At 31.4% G+C, this 21295-nt stretch overlaps 3 protein-coding genes across 4 annotated transcripts; 2 read left to right on the top strand and 1 right to left on the bottom strand.

The window, feature by feature from the left end:
• The first annotated feature begins 3841 nt into the window (after nucleotides 1-3841).
• On the top strand, nucleotides 3842-8128 carry LOC125853284 (protein NUCLEAR FUSION DEFECTIVE 4-like). Its single transcript, XM_049532951.1, has 2 exons — nucleotides 3842-5290; nucleotides 7555-8128. Exons 1-2 carry the CDS (start codon nucleotides 4104-4106, stop codon nucleotides 8024-8026), a joined length of 1659 nt encoding a protein of 552 aa, XP_049388908.1. The 5' UTR covers nucleotides 3842-4103; the 3' UTR covers nucleotides 8027-8128.
• Nucleotides 8129-9802: 1674 nt separating this feature from the next.
• On the top strand, nucleotides 9803-12297 carry LOC125853287 (endo-1,4-beta-xylanase 5). Of its 2 annotated transcripts, none has more exons than XM_049532953.1 (8): nucleotides 9803-9915; nucleotides 10018-10052; nucleotides 10131-10278; nucleotides 10368-10540; nucleotides 10631-10732; nucleotides 10823-10969; nucleotides 11151-11789; nucleotides 11947-12297. In XM_049532953.1, exons 1-8 carry the CDS (start codon nucleotides 9843-9845, stop codon nucleotides 12280-12282), a joined length of 1653 nt encoding a protein of 550 aa, XP_049388910.1. In that variant the 5' UTR covers nucleotides 9803-9842; the 3' UTR covers nucleotides 12283-12297. The 2 variants fall into 2 exon arrangements, with proteins under 2 accessions (XP_049388910.1, XP_049388911.1); XM_049532954.1 differs by having other exon boundaries at nucleotides 9857-9915; nucleotides 10141-10278.
• A 586-nt stretch (nucleotides 12298-12883) lies between these two features.
• On the bottom strand, nucleotides 12884-14932 carry LOC125853288 (thaumatin-like protein 1). The gene is made up of 3 exons (XM_049532955.1): nucleotides 14546-14932; nucleotides 13774-14443; nucleotides 12884-13378 (listed from the first exon to the last, which is right to left on the bottom strand). Exons 1-3 carry the CDS (start codon nucleotides 14616-14618, stop codon nucleotides 13021-13023), a joined length of 1101 nt encoding a protein of 366 aa, XP_049388912.1. The 5' UTR covers nucleotides 14619-14932; the 3' UTR covers nucleotides 12884-13020.
• Between the last annotated feature and the right edge of the window lie 6363 nt (nucleotides 14933-21295).

Genomic DNA, 21295 nt, shown 5'->3' on the forward strand with positions numbered 1-21295 from the left:
TATAAACTTTTGGGTCAATTTTTGTATGCAATAATCTTAAATCATGATGTGGAATTCCCATATCATGATTTTTGGAGAATATGGAATTCCACCCCATGATATGAAATCGCGAGATGGAATTAACGTGTAATTGCATGTCCAAACGCTGATTCCATCTCATGATTTCATATCATGATATGGTATCGCATGACCAAATGCCTACTAAATTTTTCAAGAACAGAAAATACTCTATCAAAATCAAATTAATTATTCCCCGCTTCTAGAATGTATATATTTTTCGGAATTCAGATTTCTAGCAAGTGTATGTCACTATCAATAAAATTTTGATATCTACGGAGTAATTATTATATAGTATAGAGTGCATAGTTATATTTGTAATTCATAAAGAATCGTGATTAAATTTGTTTCTTTGATGGTTTATTTTTTATTTTAAACTAAGTAAGGAGCACATGAGTATAGTTTAGCTGTCGGTTGGTGAATTTGGGCATGGCAACAAAGGTGCCATGCCGTATAAGTTTTAACTTATAAGGCAGATGTCTTATTAAACACACATAGCTTATCAACAACTTGTGTACCAAATTTACTTATTTGTTGATTTGATTTCTGGCAAACATAAAAAACCTATCAATAATTTACTTTATCAACAACTTGCACACCAAATATACTTTTGTATTTTAATTCACGTTTCTTGTTTTTTTTTTCATTTTATTCGAATGATCGTTTAAGATCACTATTATATATATATATATATATTTTATTTTATTTTTAAATAATATTTTTTTATATATTATACATATTTTTAATTTAAAATTATACTGTTTAAACTTATTTCTATATTCTGAAGTTTGTGTTTAGTCAAATTAAAACGTATTTTTTCAAGTTATGTGAAGGTGTATGGAGCTTGAGTGTCAAAACACTAATTTTTTACCATGCAAAAAATACCAGTACAAGTTACATAGCTAATAAATTCAAAATATTCTTTAAAAAATATAATTATAATGTAAAAATATATTTAACTGCATATTCATGTAAATTGAGATAAAGAAATGTTACATAAGAAGAGTAGCTAAAATGTACTGACAAATAACAACATATCATGTTATAAATATTATATAAATTTCTTTCACTAATTTCTCTATTGTTATATAAATTCTGTACTTTTTATGTTATAATATAACTCTATCGTATATTTATTCCTCAAGACATTTTTATTTGTCGTCTTTTTCACTTAGTAATAATAATAAGGATATTACGAGACTTTGACTGAGCTAAATAATAGTCGAACAAATAAACCAACTATTTTTGTTTGTTTGTTTATTTAATTTTTTCATAGAACTAAATACTAATCCATGCTGTTTATTTTTCAACAATACACGATGCCTAAATGGGACAATACACGATCGTGGAAAGAAAAATAAGGTCTCACGACATGCTTCATGCAATTACTTGGAAATAAGAAAAATAAATTATTTTCGTAGCTACTTCTTGAAATTGTACCTACCTCTTTAAAAGGAAAACTTATCTCCTACAAAATTTTGATAATTTTCAATTGGAATTTGATACAAAATTTGACTTTTTAATCGACATTCACCACCAGATATGTTAATCAAAAGTTTAAAACTTATGAATTTCTATATATATAAAAAAAAAAAGGATTATTGTATACAAAAAATCTGTGTAAACGCTACTATAGATCTTTTGAACCTGAAGGTTACATTTTGGATTCATAATTATTACATTCATGCTTTACTTTATGTGACGCTATTTTATTGTGCACAAAATCAAAATATTTTCAAAATTCGTAATAAATTTATGAACGTGTTGTACATATATGATCCAAAAGTCAAAATAGTTTTATGGGAAGTTACGTCCCACCGTTTGGACAAAGAAATATTGTGAAATGAAACGAAGTTATTATAATTAAGACGTAGGAAATGCCGTACAAGTTGACAATAAACCATTTCAAGTAAATTCTAAGCCAATTTAAACTCCATCTATTATTTTTATTAATCAATTCAATTTATACCAGAAATTGTTTGATAAGAGGAGAATGATTCTTTTTCAAGGTTAAGCGGTGAGTTTGATTTTTAAAATAAATTTGAAGGGTAAAAATAATTTTCACCCAGCTACCTCACGTACATTAGGCATCTATTACGCTTACATATATGACCTTATTTTCATGTTAGAGTAATTAATTATTAGGAGTAAGGCCTAATTAATCTATGGGAAATAGTAGTATATAGTGAGAATAAAAGTCAAAATCAAAGGGGGGAGGATGCACATGTATTGTTATTTGTTGGTATTACAAGTCTCATATTTAATGCTCTCTCCGATAATAGTTGTCTACTATATTATTTGGATATTCAATAATATTTGTCTACTTTATGAAATCAATGAATAATTTTGCACTTAGTTCCTAATTTAACCTTATTATTAATTATATTCATTCCTTATTACGATTTTCAGAAATTGTATTTATTATATTCAAATGGTGATATACTCCATCTGTCCAACAGTAATTGTCCATTATTTACTTGACACACCCCTTAAGAAGCAATAAATAATAGGGGTAATATTACTATATTATCATTTAACTTTATTAAATTTAATGTTTTGAAAAATGTGTTAGATGATAGATAATACTCTCTCTAACCCTAATTACTTGTCCACTTTTTCTTTTATAGTTGTCTCTAATTACTTGTCCATTTTGACAAATCAAGAAAGAACAATTTTTTTTACCTATTATACCCTCAATTAAATGACTAATTACTTTGAAAAATGTAGAACTTTTCATCCACTTCATAATTAATAGGGGTAAAATGGTAAACTCACTATGTCATTAAATATTTTCGTAATAAGCGTGTCAATTCAAAAGTGGACAAGTAATTAGGGACAGAGGGAGTATTTAATAGCAAAGGTAAAATAAACACAAAAGGTAAATTATCTCTTATTTTCTAAATTCTAAATTGGACAACTATTTTTAGTATAGCGGACAACTATTGTTGGACGAAAGAAGTAGTAAAATTACATTTATATTTATACTCTTAAAAAGTGTGCAAAATCAATAATGGAGAAATATTATTTGACAGGTGAAGTTCCATTAAAGTTTTCATTGTTATATATATGATTTTTCTATGCATTTACAGCATATTCAATACAGTATTAAATTTCTAATATTCATTTTCACTAAATGTCGAAATGAAAGTGAAGGATATTTTAATTGATACTCAAGATATATTGGTCCTGAAAGTGAAATCAATGACAACCCGGTGCAATCCGGCCCTCACACAAGGTGATTCATCGTCTTGTCACATCAATGATAACTATCTTACGAAAGTCCTCCATTCTGATACTTTAATAATTTCAACGCAACTTTAAATTAATCAAATGAGATAGAGGACAATGAGGAAATTTTGTTTGGATGATTGTTACATGTTGTATAATATTATATTGCTAGTTAAAAAATGTAATATATTACTATAGATTATAAAACAATACGTAACAACCACTTAAACAAACGTGTAAGAAAAAAGTGATGAGAAGATGTTCATTTCTTTTTGGGTGTGTTACGTTGGAAAATATATGTATCAAAACACATATCGCATGACCTTACTACACCTTCTTCTAATATTTTATAAATATATCATATCATATTATATTATAAATAGTTTGATATAAATTTACAATAGACGCAAATATTTATTCGTGGATGTGGCATCTATAATTTCACCCCAAATGATTGATGCTATCATTGAACTTGTATGTATTATGAATTTATGATCTACCAACCCTGTAACAAAATGCAGTACGTAATCTTCTTCAAGCAATTCTTTTACCTCAAACGTAAAAATAATAATAAAAAAAAAATTAGAGAAAAAATTATTTTATATTTTTCTAATTGCAAAAGCGATGGGCAATATGTATGTGTCTTCGTAGAAACAACAGTGTGCAACTTTGATAGCAACAAATTTTAATCAAAATAAAATAAAAGTCTATTAATTCTCTATATAATAACCAATTCTTTTGCTTCTTTGAATCAGAAAATTTGAACCAAAAATCTGTGTTTCCCTAAATATCTTAATTCTCAGTTCCTTTAAACTCTGATGACTTTTGTATTCAGTTACAATTCGCCGGTCGGAAAATGGCTCGGCTTCGTTGCTGCCGTTTGGGTACAAGCAATTTCCGGCAACAATTACACTTTCTCTAACTATTCGGACGCTTTAAAGTCTCTAATGGCACTTACTCAGCTCCAATTAAACAACCTCTCAGTCGCTAAGGATGTCGGAAAAGCGTTTGGAATACTCGCCGGACTTGCCTCCGACCGTCTATCAACTCCGATTATTCTTCTCATTGGAGGAATTGAAGGTTTCATTGGTTACGGTGTTCAATGGCTTGTCGTTAGTGGTACAATTAAACCTCTTCCTTACTGGGTCATGTGTATATTTTTATGCATGGGAGGTAACAGTACTACATGGATGAACACCGCCGTTTTAGTTACCTGTATAAGGAATTTCAGGAAAAATAGGGGACCTGTAACCGGAATTTTGAAAGGATATGTTGGATTGAGTACGGCAATATTCACCGATATTTGCTCGGCGTTATTTTCCAGCGATCCTGCTACTTTCTTACTCATACTTTCCGTAGTTCCTTTTACCGTTTGTCTCACGGCGATTGTCTTTCTCCGTGAAATTCCACCTTCCTCAACTCCCGCAGAAGAAAAGGAAGAGGTCAAATACTTCGGCGTCATTAACATAATTGCCGTCATTATAGCGGTATATTTGTTAGTCTTTGATATTTCCGGAACTCATGGCAAAGTTTTTTCACAATTTTTTGCTGCAATACTTCTGGTACTTATAGCATCGCCTTTGTTCATTCCGATTCACCTTATGGTGAAAAATTTTATCCGCGAAAATTCAGAGTACTTAGACGTTGAAGGGAATAACAATATTGCAGAGCCATTACTGGGCGTTGAAGAAACGGTTAGAGAAGAAGTTGAGAAAAAGGAAGTTGTTGTAGTGGAGGAAAATACGGCGCCAGCTGTAGTGGAGAAACGGCCACCTGTTATTGGAGAAGATCACACAATTTTCGAGGCAATAGTTACTCTGGATTTCTGGATCTTGTTTGTATCATTTCTTTGTGGAGTTGGAACAGGTTTGACTGTTATGAACAATTTGGGGCAAATGGGATTAGCTCTGGGATATGTTGATGTTTCCATTTTCGTCTCCCTCACCAGCATTTGGGGATTTTTCGGTCGCATTATTTCCGGCTCCGTCTCCGAATACTTCATCAAGTAAGTTTACCATTACTATAATTAATTAAACTGCTTGCTTACTAGAGTATATATATCTACTTTTGTTTTTGTTGCTAGTTATGTACATCTTTTCTATTTTTTAGCTTGATTTTGAGCCTGTTTGGACTAACGTAGTTTAGGTATTTTAAAGCCAAAATAGCCCTATTTTAGCACGTTGCGTTAAATTAATCGTACTTCATTTTCAATTCAAAGCATCTGGCTAATTGGCTGTTTATGGAAATCTCAAGTTTAGGTGTACTTGAAGGTAATTTTGTTGAGGATTCCCTTTCCACAGTCTTTTTGTAACTATAGAAACAAAAGGAAGGGAGTATTTCCTCAAAAGCAACTTATTTAAACTTGAAAGTTATTGTTTGGTTGGAAGAAATTGAAATCAACTTATGGCATTTGATTGAACTTCCGTTTCTCTTTTCCCTTCTAAGCTAAATTGCTTTAACTTAAAAATAGTCTATAGATATACTCCCTCCGTCCCTATTTACTTGTCCATATTTCCTTTTTTGGTTGTCCCTATTTAGTTGTCCATTTTGACAAATCAAGAAAGGACAACAAATTTTTTCCTATTATACCCTTATTTACACTTTTTGAAAATTGTAAAAGTGTATGTTGTTTCCCTCCAATTTATTTCACTTTAATTCAAATAAGTGGTTGTAATTTTGAAGTGAAAAGTTGTCATAAGGGTAAAATTGTAATTTCACTGTGCTAATAATTGTTGCCTTAATCTGTGTGCCATTTCTAAAGTGGACAACTAAAAAGGGACGGAGGGAGTATATAATAGAGTATATCTATACTTTATAAATAATATAGGTCTATCATATACTTTATAATTTGTATATACTAGCTAAGAAAAGTTAACAGTAAATTCATCTAGCTATTTGTATAAGATTACTTCTTTTTATCAAATGGGTAGTAGTTGCTCTTTTTGTTTTAATTTGTTTGATTTATTTTTCTATTAGTCCCCTTAAAAAAAAAAAACTCTTTTCATTTTTATCTTCGAGAAAACACTAGTTGAATCCATTTAATCTTTTTACCAATAAATCTGTGCTTGAAAATCAAAATATTCTTCCTCCTATTTTTTATGAAGAGAATGAATCTTTTTCTCGAAGGATAAAAAAAAAATGGGTAAGAATATCCTGCAGGAATGAATTGGAAGATCCAAAACAAAAAATAGTGGTATTTGTTAGACATTCTTTAATTTCAACTTTCTACATTTAAAACTATAAGAATAAAGACGCTAGTTTAAAATTACAAGATTCATAATTTTTTTTTATTTTTTCTAAATTTAGTGTGAAGTAAAAAAAAGCCGAACGAAGGTGGGCATAAGTTGGTGGGTAAATTAGGCCAATGAGGACTTTTCTTTTTTGATGGGGTAAATTGGTGGGAGATAAATTGTCTGACTTTCATGTGCTTTTCTGCGAAAGAAGTTAAAAAAGTCCAATACCCTTTATGAAGTACTTGCTTATGTAAGTTATGGATTATCTATAAACAACATTTTCAACAAGATCTAAGAAAGATTAGAAAATAGAATATATTCCCTTTCATAGTATTTATTAACAATAACCTTCTCTTGGGAAACTTCCAAGCTATACTATATTTTAGTCTTCACGGCATTAAAACTTGCGAAAAGTTGTGGACCGTGCTGGTCTTTTATTTCCTTCACTTCAATTTCTGACCAATTGAGATTGCTTTTAAGAAAATCTTTCTTTAGTCGGAAAAAGATTGTCTAGATTCTCCAACTTGGACGGTGAATTGCAGAAATTTAGAACCATATTTTTATAGCATCAAGAATTTTATTAGAATATATTCGTCTTATTCAAATAGTTTTGGGACAACATGAGCCCTTTTACATCCAAGCTAGAGCAACCTTTAGCATGCCGGAGCTTGGATTTTCATTTAGGATGTTTCAAATATTAGTCAATGGGGTTCAATATCTACTTTATACATATAAAAATTATTCAATGAAGAAGGTTCGGATGAACCTTGGGCCCTTGCTAGTTCCGCCCCTAGAGGGGAGGTTATTATTTTGATACTTGGCTAACAAGATTAATTTGAGCGCAATTTTGTACCAAAAATGAAATTGAGGGCAAAGTCAGTCCATATTTAAAAAGTAATGCAATTTGGAGAGAGGGTAAATCTTACAACCTCAAATCCAAGCTAGTGTAATAGTTTAGTTTTGACAATAGGCTCACACGCTAGCAATAAAATTCTGCGCACGCCACTGATACTGATGTTAATTTCCTTATTTGCAGGAAAGCTGCAGTGCCAAGGCCAATATGGAATGCGGCTTCACAGATTCTGATGGCTGTTGGATACATCTGTTTAGCAATGGCTATGCCAGGATCACTCTACATTGGCTCTATTGTCGTTGGAATTTGCTATGGAGTTCGTCTTGCCATTTCTGTTCCAGCTGCTTCTGAACTCTTTGGTCTCAAATATTACGGTCTCATTTATAATGTCCTAATTCTCAACCTTCCACTCGGCTCATTTCTCTTCTCTGGTTTGCTTGCGGGTCTGTTATATGATGCTCAGGCTACAACAACAGCTGATGGTGGTAACACTTGTGTAGGTGCTCACTGCTACAGGCTTGTATTCATAGTTATGGCTATAGCTTGCATCGTTGGGTTCGGCTTGGATATTTTGTTATCCATTAGAACCAAGAGTTTATATGGTAAGATTTATGCAAGCAGGAAAGCCAAGAAGACTAGTACTATATTGTCTTGATGATTCTCTTTTGGGTACTCAAGTGGGAGGATTGATAGGACATTGTGTGCTGATGATACCCTTTCCACTTGCACAAGTCAACTTTGTTTGATTAGTAGGATTTTGTTACTTTGTATTGAGTAAATCTGAACTCATTGTACTATACTAAGCTTGTAAAACTATTGAATTGGTATTTTTACCATGTTAATACAAAAAAAAAATATTACGTCTCATTTTGCCTCCATCTTGGGCGTGGTGAAGCAAAGGGTCAGTGAGATCGACCACCATTAGTACAGTTAGATAGATAGTTAGAGTTTGTAATTTCTTCATAAATTCTAAATTGTGGACAAGGCCATTGAACTATGATGACAGCCCACAAAATAATGCAATATCAGACTAAATTGTTAGGAGTTGGCCCAGTACTGGAAAAAACACATGCAGGATGATAGCAATGGGACCAAGAGATGAAAAACTTCTAATGGCTACAAAAACAAAACAAAACAAAACAAAAATATATTTTTACTACGTACCACCCAAAAGGATAGTAGATTAGTAGCCACACCAGGCCCTCCTTCCCCAATTGATTTACGTCCATTTACTTTTAAGAATTTAACCTGACACTGAAAAATTAGTAATGAGTTACTTCGTGGGGATTTCATCCAAAAGAAAACTAAGATAAAAAAAAAAAACAGGAGGATTCTAATGAATTCTGCTTTCATTTTCGAGTTACTTACAATACGGTTTAAGCTATTCGATGCTCAAAACACAAATCAATTTGTTTTTGTAGACACGTTGATAGTTTACAAAAACATCATCAGAGGTCAATATAATGGTCCACCACAATTCTTAACTTCATATCATGAGCTCGTGTCACCAATTCTTGAAAAGTGCTACAGATAACAAACATGTGAGGTCAAAATTGGTCACGGGTTTGATTTCTATTATAATGCATTCAATTGTCATGTTCGTTACAAAACAGAGAACCTAACTTCATTTCATTAATAGTAATTAAAAAAATCTTAGCTTTTCAACATAAAGAGCTTGTCATTTTACTTCTTGATCATGAATGAAGCATTTACCGTCCTACATAATTTATAGTCATACAAGAGTTTATGACTTGCTTCAGATTATAATTTTTTTTAAAAAAAACTTTAATTCATATAAATAATCTCATGTCGAGTACCATGACAAAAATTGAGACAGATGGAGTACATCATACAAAAGAGCATGCCATTTAGTTCTTTATCATCAATTAAGCATCTACTGACCTACATTAGTGTTACCATGTTTTCAAATTCATGATATAATTTATAGTCACACAAATATTTATAACTCAATATTTAGTTAAACACCGCTACCTAAATTGATGAAAGAGAGGTAGTACATCAAACGAAAGAGTCAGATTTATTTTTATATAACAAATTTAAAGAGTTTGCGAACTTACATTTCCACTCAAATAATGTGATTACTACATACTGCATTCTGGCATCATAAACTACAGGCTTCTTGTCATTTTCTTTACTTCATATTTTATGAAAAGAAATGTTAGGTAACTTTTGTACTATAAATGTTAGAAATAGCGTAAAAAAATTCTAATATTCCAAGAAACATTTTCCAAAAACATTCCAAAGTTAATAAAATAAATAGTATTCAATCATGTGATTGATCACGGAGATACTTAGAATACAGACATATTGTTGGATATCTCATGTATCATGTTTTACATAAATTTACATGAAATTTAATTTTCTGTTAAGACTTTGAGGCATTTTATTTATTGAATTTAGTACTAAGGTTTTTTCAAATTTTACTATTATTTTGTTCTGTTGAGAGAAAAATGAAGTGTCAATACTTGTTTTTACTCATCATTGGACTCTTTCTCAGCATACTTCCCTCCTTTGCTTCTTATGGTATGACCATGAAAATAAATTTTTTAAAATTTCTTATACTTCCATTTTGTAAAATTATGTTCAGTTATTTTCTATGTTTGTAACTACTTTTTTATGATGCAGAGGAACCTATTTATGATCACTCTGCATATACTGAGGTAACATTTTCCTTTAGTTCTGTTTTAAGAACGATTGTTATTATCGCGTTTTAAGTTACTTAATTTCATTTGTTTTAGTGTAAATCAGTGCCAGAAGAGGCGCTTTATAATGGTGGGATAATGAAGGATTATTGGACAAACGAAAATCAAGTCATTCGATCTGACACTAATTCGTATAACTTTGTCCTCAACAATCTCTCTGGTGATACCATCTATAGCTTCTCCAGTTAAGTTGTAGTGGAAATTCATCACTTAGGCATTCTAAAAACTTGAAATGTAGTACTAGTATTTATTGATCGTCGTGTTTGTTATTAGGTTGGGTCAGGATATTAGATGCAGATTCAGCAGTGATAAAGGCAAGCTTGAAAACAGCTAATGGAACAGTTAAGTGTGTAGGAAATGTGATTGCTAGGCCTGGTTGCTGGTCATTTTTGAAGGGTGGATTTGTTCTTGATTTTCCTTCTTCATATGCTCTACTTTATCTCCAGGTATGTCTTATTAAGACGATAACTTCAGGTATTGAGTTAATTTTTATGCAATCGTTTGAGTGGTACAAATTATAGTAAACTTTGGTGCAGAGATCAGATGGAGAAAAGTTAAATATCTCGATTTCTAGTGTTTCGTTGCAGCCATTTACTTATCAACAATGGAAGAAAAACCAACAAGACACGATCGATAAAGTAAACTCCTGAAACTCTATGACTTTTAGCATCTTCAGTTTTATGGTAACATACATTGTGAGTTTCATTTACTGACTAGTTCTGCTAAAGGGAAGAAAATGCACCGCGATTATACACATTTCAGACGTGCAAGGAGAAAGAGTGCCTGGAGCTTCAATCATAGTAGAGCAAGTATCTAGAGATTTTCCATTTGGTTCTGCCATCACAAAGACAATTCTTGGAAATCCAGCATATCAGGTAATAAAATGCTGATCAAATTTTCCATCAAGACTTAACGCGATGTTAGTTTGTTACAATCACTTTTTGGCTATGTTTATTATCAGTTTCAACACTTCTAGATAAATACATAACTGCTTATTTACAAAATCAGTTTCAGTACTTAAAAAGTGTTGTTTAGTACTAAAAATACTTGTTACAGACATGGTTTAAAGAGAGGTTCAATGCCGCGGTTTTTGAAGATGAATTGAAGTGGTATTCAACAGAACCTCAACAAGGAGAAGTGAACTATACAATACCTGATCAAATGCTGGAATTTGTCCGAAAGAACCAAATCATTACCAGAGGCCACAACATATTTTGGGAGGATCCGAGATACATTCCTTCATGGGTTCGAAATCTGACTGGTCCAGACCTTAAATCAGCTGTAACCTCCAGGATACAGAGTTTGATGAACAAATACAAGAATGAATTCATTCATTGGGATGTCGATAACGAGATGCTTCATTATGATTTCTATGAACAAAGACTTGGCACCAACACAAGTCTTGAGTTTTTTCAAACAGCACAACAGTTAGACCCCTTAGCCAAATTGTTTATGAATGACTATAATGTTGTAGAAACTTGCTATGACATGAATTCAACAGTTGATGCATACATTTCCAAGTTGAGAGATTTAAAACAAGGTGGAATATTCATGGATGGAATTGGCCTAGAAGGACATTTTACAGTACCAAATCCTCCACTTATCAGAGCAGTGTTAGACAAATTGGCTACACTTAAACTTCCTATATGGCTTACAGAAGTTGATATCAGCAAGAATCTTGATAAAGAAACTCAGGTCAGGGTACTTCACCTACTATAACAGTAAATTCGGTTCAAAATTCTTTTTTACTTTCTTAAACTACTTGTCAAATCAAAACCAGACAAACAAATTAATACGAAGGAAGTATTATTAAAGATTTGATGGTAATAGTTTTTTATGAATTTGATGACAGGCTAAATATCTAGAGATGGTTTTGAGAGAGGGATTTTCACATCCTGGTGTAAATGGAATCATGCTTTGGACAGGATTACATTCTAATGGATGTTATCAAATGTGTTTAACAGATAACAATTTTCATAACCTTCCTGCTGGGGACATAGTTGATAATTTGCTGAAAGAATGGCAAACTGGTGTGGTGCATGGTGAAACTGATGAACATGGTTCATTTAGCTTTTCTGGTTTTTTAGGTGAGTATAAAATTAATGTCAAATTTGGAAACAGAACAGTTAATTCAACATTCTCATTATACAGAGGAGATGACACCAGGCACATAAATATTCAGTTGTAACTCGTAATGATATTTACTCAGATGAATTGTATGTCTGCACACACTTTGACTATTTCAATAGATATATTAAATATTTCTCTGAAATTGAACATTATTATATATTGTTATAACTTATCCAACATGTATATGGGATAACTTATCCCATCACTATGGTACAAATGGTGGGATAAGTTATCCCAAACATAGCAACCAAAGAAGTCACAAAATTTTTATCCTATCAATATTTTCTTATCCCATAACTATATATTTTTATCCCTCACGCCAAATGACCCCTAAAGGCAATACAAATTTAGGCAGACAAAAGTAATAAAAGCCATGCTTGTGATTTCCGCAAAGTCAGTTTTATCGCCCAGTGCTGGCCCAGCCATTTTCTCTATATTCTACATTTCACATTATAATACTCACTTTTTCAAAATATTTAATAATTTCTAGAGCCCCAAATCAAAGGTAAAGTTAAAATCCAACCCCAATATCAAGGTATATTATGCTACTTAATAATTGCAAATCTCACCAACAAAATCTTGGATAATGAAAAGGGCTGGGGGATAAAGAATATTGCATTACAATATACACATTAAAAAAAGGAAAAATATGGCCAATTACAACAAGAGAAAAAGAGAGATTCATAGCTAAAAAAGAAGATTAGTTTATAGAAAGTGGTGGCTTACAATCTGGAGGAATCTATCAGCTTTACTCGACAAAAGGCAAGAAAAAAAAAATCACCACTCCCCATTACAACTACAAGAAAATTAATGAAACCAAAGTTGTAGCCAAAGCACTGCCTGCTAAATTCAATGGAGAAAATGTCCTAGTTGATTCTCCCATAGCCAATCCAGCTAAATATGATCCATCTGCTAGCATAGCTTGTGACCCGGATCCAGGTTGTGTTTCGGTTCCTGACCCGTATTCTGACCCTGACCCATATCCTGTTCCTGCACCGTACTCAAACCCATTGCCTGATCCAGTTCCCATTTGACCCGAACTTGACCCGATTCCTCCTGTTGCAGGGTCCACAACTCCTGTACCAGTACCACCATATGACCCATCACCATTGGGTGTTGCTGTCGTAGGTGTTGTATCTTTTGTAGATTTTTGACTGCAATATTAGCTAAATGTCAAAATCAATGTAGTAGTAGTAATTAATTACAACCCATACAAATACAATCATTCACTCACTCACTGCAACCTGTTGTCAGATTCCCCCGTGACCAGAAACACTGCATGTGGTATGCACTAATGGAGTATCAAAAATGAAATTTATCTACTAATAACACTCCAAATTCAACTCTTTATTCAACTAACTTTAACTTCTACTATACTTTAGGGTCATTTATTTAGCTAAATTTGGACATTGGTTCGAAATAATCTCTTTTATACTACAAGTTGGAGCTCTAACAAAATCAAGAAAGTATAAAGTATAGTTAGTGTCATGAGTCTCGGAATTTCAATTATGTCACAAAAATTTAGACGAAAGGAATAACTTTTTTTTACCTTGGGGTAGAGGGGCAAAATGTGATGGTATAATCAGCACCACTGCAAGTGAAAGTGCTAGTAGGATCATCATAAGCATAGCTATATGATCTTGGACAAGCAGATTTGAACATCTGTGAGTACAGTGACGGTTTACAAGTTGCAGGTGTATTATACGCGCCGCTGCAGCAATACTCCGGCTTGTTAAACGCCTCACACGCGCTTCTACACGCATCTCCACCGCCACTCCTCAGCTCGGAAGGACATATTTGATTCAGATCCGTCACACAACCCGTTGTCGCACACATACCCGACCCTCCCGACGCTTCTACCACCATGGGTAAATTGTACCCGTCCACCAAACTCACGTCATAGAAATCCTGCCCACCAGTACCCAATGTAAACTCCGCTAGAGTAGCAGGCGGAGCAGCTCCTGCACCGTTACATTCTACCTCACCGGAACCGCAATCCCCTGTTCCACAAGAACTCGACCCGGATCCCTCAAAAGAGCAACTAGTTCGACCCCAAAACCTACCGGACCAACCAATAGGTGCAGTGAATACACGTGAAGACTCTTGGGGAAGTTCAAACCCAGTACTTTGTAGAGTTGGACTACCTGCATTTGCTAGAATCCCTGGCCATACTGTATACTCACATTTGTTCACAAATGTAAATGTAGCCCCTATAACACCTGAAAAAGAAAAAAATATACAGTTACAATGTCGCATTAGTATATAGTCTAAATAACAGAAAATACTTTTCATATGGCATAAGAATGAGTTTTGTTTTTCACCTCTGGATAAAATGAGGAGAGCAAAACAGAAACTAAGAATGAAATGTGAAGGAGAACAATATGAAAAATCCATATGGGTATTTGCTAATTTCCTTTAGCTGATGAATACTGGTAATGTTCAACAACAACAACAAAAAAAAAAAAACCAGAGGGATAGATAGGAGGAAGAAGACAATGGAGTGGGGCTAATGTAGGGCTTTTTCTTGCTGCTTCTGCTTCCGTTGCAGGTGATAGTGATAAGGTTTTGCAGATTAAAGAAAAATGAGAAATGGGAATCAGGTTTTGTTATGTAGGGTTTTTTCAATGCTTAGAAAATAACAAAAATGATTTTTTGTAAGGAAAAGATAAAATGAAATGGGTGAGGCAAGAATTGGCAATGTCAGTTGTAAGATGGAAAATTCATATTGTAATAATGCTTTTGTGTGACATTTTTTAAAAATAATATATTGTAAACTTTTTTTTAATGCCATATGTGATAAGGTGGATTTAATTAATTTTAATAAATGCTAGTAATAGTTGTATGGTATAGTTAACAGGAACGTTGGGACCAGATGTTTGTTACCCGGCGAAATATATGGATTTGGGTCTACTTCAATCATCAATGTATTGTTCGACCTTTTGAGAGAAATTAACATCTCTTTGATTACAAGGCTGTGGTGCAATAGTGGGAATGTTTCGGTCAATGGAGGACTCAGAAATTTTTATCGAGTGGGTTCAACATATAAAAAAAATAAAGCAGTATTAAATGTTGTGGGTGGGAATTGTACCCGCAATGCATCAGTCAAGTTATAATCACTTTGCCACTAGGCTACGTGTTACTATTGATTTAAGTGGGGTCAAATTAATTATATACAGTGCTTTTTGTTAAAAAAACAAATTGAATATGTATGTATATACAATGTATTTTTTCGACGAAGTGAGTTCATATGAACCCACTTGTAACAAGGTAGGTCCGCCCCTGGTTTAAGCCATAATCAGAGGTCTCAGATTCAAGCTCTGAGTATAAAGAAAATCATGTTGGGAGTGTCACCCCAATGAATCCTGTAGTGCATGATTCGAATTTAATCGAAACTCCAATATGGGCTCCAGACACCGGATGAAAAATTAAAAAAAAACAGTCATTTAGGTATGTTTCTAAGAGAGAAAGAAATCAAATTTCGTCATTTTGGTATTTCGAACAATAACATAAACATTGTTAATTTTATTTCTTTATAATTGTTCATCAGAAATAATATGTTAGGTATATATAATTATAAAAAGTAAAAAAATTAAAATCAAATCAAATTTTATTGATTTTTAAAATGTAAAACCAAATTAGACTAAACCCAAATAAAATTGCTCTATTTAATCAGTTTTGTTTGATTTTTCAATTTGATTCATTTTATCCATAACGTGAACCATCCTAGTAGGAAATAAGCAATCAAGCGTGTATTCAACGGAAAAAATTTAGCCGCATCGGGTGTATACACCCCACGCGGGTAAGTTTTACCTGTAATTGATAAAATAATTGAAAATGATAAGGTTTACGATACATGACTTTTTCTTTTGTTCAAGCAATAGTAGATAGAGTTACTTTAAAAAAATTCATATCACCGTTGTGAAAAGAAAAAAAAACTTGAAACTAATTTATCTTGTGAGGTTCCAACAATTAAGTCAAATTTCCTATCAATCCCTTTTTGTTTTTGATGTCCTTAATTTGCTTTAATCAGTATGGAGTAAATGGTGACAAAATTATTTCTTAATTTTGTTTAGAATAGAGACACAGATAACGTAAGCTTTATGCCTTTGAGATACGAGAGCACGTGTTTTGTATCTCATAAAAGGAATTTAGCTTCCTTTTCTAAAACAAAAATAATAGAAATATTTGAATAAGCTAACATTTAAACATAAATTAAATTTTAAAATTAGCTTTAAGTAGAAGTTTGATTAGGAAATTCGCTCATATTTTAAAATATTTTTAAGTTTTAGTTTATGAGAGTTCTACACATAATATTTCAAATATTTCCAGGTGAAATACATTTCTATATACAACTTTTAAAATTCAAATTGTCAAGTTTTAACTTTAAAATTTATAATCAATCGAGAGTTAAATACATATGTTTCGATGAAATTTAAGAAGAAAAATTAACATGAAAATGGATGCGTTAGGTGTAAAAATTTAATATTCCACTTTGGTATCAAGTAGTTATTTCTTCAATTTGATTTCACTTATCTATTTTAGACTTTATAGTTTGCTCGTCCCTTTTGGATAAAGAATAATAATTGATATATGGATTTTTTATAATATTTATATTAATTGATATTTAATATTAGATTTTAAAAATTAAATTTAAAAATATACAAGAAATACAATTTAATTTTTTAATACGTTTAAGTGATAAACAAAATAAAATTTATATTATAATAAACTTATATTATAATAAACGAAAGTTGAAAATATTTGGAATTAATGTCGCTTTACGTGTCACTTTAGGACAGGAAAGTGGTATGGAGACTTATGTGGTATAGAACCATACTTCATATATTTAAATTTTTTAATCAAGCATTTAGTAGCTATTCCAAAATTTATATAACAGATAAAAAATTCATTAAAAAATAATCTGTCTCCATTACAAGTGTTGTATAATTAACACCATACATTCCCATTCGTACATAACTTTTCTTTTTTGCATCACTAATCAATACTATAAAACTTTTCTTTAAACAAAAGGACCCCTTAATGTGTCACCCATTGCTAAGTAATTATTCACATATCAAACGTCCTATTGGTTAAGAGTTCGTTTGACTTAACTTTAAAAACATATATTTTTTAAAATATTCTTTGAAAAGTTAAATTTTAGTAACTTTTAAATTAAAAAATGAAAATTAGTTAGTTGGGGTGTTCGTGGTTCGTTTGGATCGGTTATTGATTAAATTTAGTTAGTTTTTTAAATTTCTAAAATCAAACCAAACCAAACGAAAAAAATAACCGTCGGTTTGTTCAGTTTTTCTGATTTTTTGGGTTTGAAAGTAATAATTTTTTTGAGGACATACGTATTTTGATAGACACAAACATCTAATATATGAACAATCCACACAAAACCTACTATTGGTTCATTAAGCGATTAAGCAATACTACAGTTATCATTACACGAACAAAGTGATTCAATTAAGAGAAAGTGTGACTATCTTATGTGAGGCAGGGTAGATAAAAATTAAAGTAATGGATTCTGATGGACTTGGATTTATGATTGAACTAAAATTTAAGTGTTGGACTTGAGAAAATAGAAAAGTTAAAGACTTAGGTTAATTAAAATTTACAAAATCTTATATTTTATTTATGACGAATAATATATAAATAATTATAAAATTTATAAATCTAATTTATCGATTCGATTTGATTATTTTTTAGTAAAACAAAAACCAAACAAAATAATATCAATTTTCAAAATTTAAAACCACCCTAACCAAAACCAAACCAAATATGAACAACCTTAGTGCGGAGTACCTATTTTTGACTTTTAATTTTTTTTATTTGTATCATTTTAAACTTATTTAAAATTATTTTTAACTTTATCAAATATTTTCAAAAGTTAAAAATAATTTAAAATAGATTTGATCAACTTTGAAGTCAATCCAAACAAGCTATGAATCTACTATTTGGTTTTAAATAAGGTGGATTAACATCATGGCATATATAAAGGATTGTTAAATGGGCGGTTCATTCATAAATTCAAAGTTACATGAATTGAAATAAGTTAAAGTTTGAGTTATTATTCAATTCTTTCTAATTTTTAATCTTGACTTATTTATTTATTTATTTACAAGTGTCTAATAAAATATATTATGATTATATAAAATATATCAAATAAAAACTATTTTAATAAAATATCACACATATTAAATTATGTTATATATCAACTCAATTTTTCAGATAACTTAAATTAAGTGAGTTAAAAAATAGGTCAATAAGCTACCCAAACATAAACGAGGTACGAATTATGATTTTATGGGCTAATTTTATCAAGTGTTATCTCTCTAATTTTGTAGGGTGGGGGAGTCCTAAAGCCAATAAAGTGTGTGTGAGTGGCCTTGGATTCCATGACTCAAAGTGTCTCGTCTTTTGATGATTTTCCAATAAGTCATATCATATGCTGCATAACTTTGACCATTCGTTGGCCAAATGCAATTTATTACTTACGTCCAAAATTTGCATAATGGAGTGCACTCCTATTATTTATTTATTTTTCTATTATATATATGACACTTCTCAATACTTGTATAAGTGGATGTATTAAATAATTTTTGGATGTAATTCATGACCCCAAAGAGAGTATAATGAAATCCATAGTCCATGACCATTTAATAGGTCAATTAAGTAGTAATAAGAAATATATTAGTTAAATTTTATCCATTTATCCATATTCTTGCAATTGGCTCGTAAAATTTTATCATGATAACTAAATAAAAAGAAGAGACTTATGTCTTACAATAAAGAGGACTTTTAAGGTAATTTCATAGGTGATATTGGATGTGATCAGCCTTCAAAGATGAATGAGTAAAAAGTAACTTTCTATTCAAATTAGAGAAATGTAATGTTTTAGGCTCCAACGGTCAGTTGATGACATGTAGTAGCCCCACAATGCCAGATTATAAGGACCCAATAAGTAGATATAGCAAATTATGTCAAATTTCGACGAAAGTAAAAAACTTCGATTAACTGAATGACTTTTTAGTAGAGCAAATTGCTGTTTTTAAAATGCTTTTATGAGGTGTTTTTTTCAAAAGTAACCTGATTTTTCCCTCTACTTTTAGACAAGTTTCAACCTTGTAAGATTAAAAAAATCGTCCTTAATCATTTTCTTTAAAATAATTATAAAGAGGGTAGGGTCAAAGTAGGGAACGAAGATAATTAAGTCCCCATTTTGCTCATGCAAAACTAGTTAAAACACATCCTCAGCCACTAAACTAGGTATTTTTTTTATATATAAATAGTCATAATTTAAATAAATAAAAGGAATTGTGTATAATTGAGAGTGAAACTCACACACACACAAATGAATAATATTCTAGATGTATTTAACCATTAACACAAATTTATTAGATGAAAGACATCTGTTTATTAAAATGTGTGAATTATAATAAAAGAATGATAAAATTATTTAGTAACGATATTCTTAGTGATATATGTTTGGTTCATTGAACTAATAGAAAGAAAACATACGGGTCAATTACAACATAATGTGCAATGAGGTAGCTACGTTTGAAAGTTATTAGTATTATTATATAAAAAATTATATGATATATTGAGATTAAAAATTACTCTTTATATAAATATATTAAATCTTGAACGTTCTTAGCGCAATTCTTATTTTAGCCACTTGTTGGATTATCCTCTATTTTAATTTATGTGTACTATTTGCTTTAATTTAGTTTATTTCTAAAAAAAAATGTCACTTTTTTGTATTTTAATTCTTTTATTTAAACATCGTGCATAACATGTTTAAAACTACAATATGAAAGATTATTTCGATACAATACACATATCTTTAATGTAAGACTATAAAACTTAAAATATCTATTTTTACTTAAATTTCATATCGAATCAATCTTTTTTTTAACAATACACTTGAAACACAGGGAGCATGAGATAAAATAATCTCACAATATATCCTAAAATAAGGTTATGTGGATATTGTAAATTTGAAGTAATGAATTTAGAAGAGGAAAAAGCAAATTGGAGAGGCAGAAGGGGTGGTACAAAAGTAAGATATGTTGATCAACACTTTGGCAGACAAGCTTTACCTCTTTTCCTCCTTTTGTCTACTAAAATAATACTCCACAGCTGCAAACCAAAGTTGAAATATTCCTATCTTATTTGTTGAAGAATGAAATATGTCCCCCGTAATGACTAAATGAGATGGATTGTCGATTTTGAAAAATACTCTGAACCAAGTCTTTTACTTGGCCAGTAAAGCAGCCATAACTATGTTTGTGACATAACTAATAACAATTAAAAACTTTGAATTGATTATCGATATATTAACCCCCCAAAAGACACCTCAGAGTAGTATTGAACACATTGCATGGGAAGTCGATAATCAATTCAATTCCTCTTCACCAATTGTTGCAATTGGTCACGGAGGAGATGGAGCTGGACTTATGGCGAATATCTTGGTGAAAATGTCTTTCATTATACACGCACATAAGATCTGTGCCGGCCTTGAGAGCCCATGGGAAGTAATGTTGGTAGAACAAGCTTTTGTCACTAAATATGGGGAGTAGCATCTGTTCAAACTTGATCACCTCAAGTGTTGTTTCAACAATCAGGTTTGTTGGAAGTCCAGAAAGAGTGTGCCAAAAGTCATAGCTACATAAGCTAATTCTTCAGTTTCCATGAACCTCACGAGTGAAAAGTTCCTACATCTCATTAACCAAAAGTGTTATCAGCTAGGTCCCACTTTTGTATACATCACAAGTGGTCGCTCCAATGAGGTATTGGGCTTCTGGATAGCAAGGAACTGTTGCTGCTTCGGACTCAAGAAAGAGGAAAGATGAGAAGGGTTGATGCCGGATAGTAAGGATTTTGAAAAGAATATATAATTGTTGCTGCTCCACGCTCAAGTGATGAAACATTGAAGCTGGAAGGAAGTAAAGATACTGGAATCTTTCTGAGGAAAATTGAGTAAGGATTTTAAGAATTTGTTTAAGATCCTCAAAACTGGTGGTTTTCAAATGACTTCATCTTTAGCAAAGTTCTCAAGTGAGCAT

Source organism: Solanum stenotomum, chromosome 1 (genome assembly GCF_019186545.1).
Source record: "Solanum stenotomum isolate F172 chromosome 1, ASM1918654v1, whole genome shotgun sequence".
Lineage (NCBI taxonomy): Eukaryota > Viridiplantae > Streptophyta > Magnoliopsida > Solanales > Solanaceae > Solanum > Solanum stenotomum.

Coding starts and splice junctions, on each gene's coding strand:
- LOC125853284 (XM_049532951.1), top strand. CDS start 4,104: ATGACTTTTGTATTCAGTTACAATTCGCCGGTCGGAAAATGGCTCGGC. Junction 5,291..7,554: donor GTCTCCGAATACTTCATCAA/GTAAGTTTACCA, acceptor CCTTATTTGCAG/GAAAGCTGCAGTGCCAAGGC.
- LOC125853287 (XM_049532953.1), top strand. CDS start 9,843: ATGAAGTGTCAATACTTGTTTTTACTCATCATTGGACTCTTTCTCAGC. Junction 10,053..10,130: donor ATCACTCTGCATATACTGAG/GTAACATTTTCC, acceptor CATTTGTTTTAG/TGTAAATCAGTGCCAGAAGA. Junction 10,733..10,822: donor AACAAGACACGATCGATAAA/GTAAACTCCTGA, acceptor GTTCTGCTAAAG/GGAAGAAAATGCACCGCGAT.
- LOC125853288 (XM_049532955.1), bottom strand. CDS start 14,618: ATGGATTTTTCATATTGTTCTCCTTCACATTTCATTCTTAGTTTCTGT. Junction 14,444..14,545: donor TCTCCTCATTTTATCCAGAG/GTGAAAAACAAA, acceptor TTTCTTTTTCAG/GTGTTATAGGGGCTACATTT. Junction 13,379..13,773: donor TTTTGCCCCTCTACCCCAAG/GTAAAAAAAAGT, acceptor CTAATATTGCAG/TCAAAAATCTACAAAAGATA.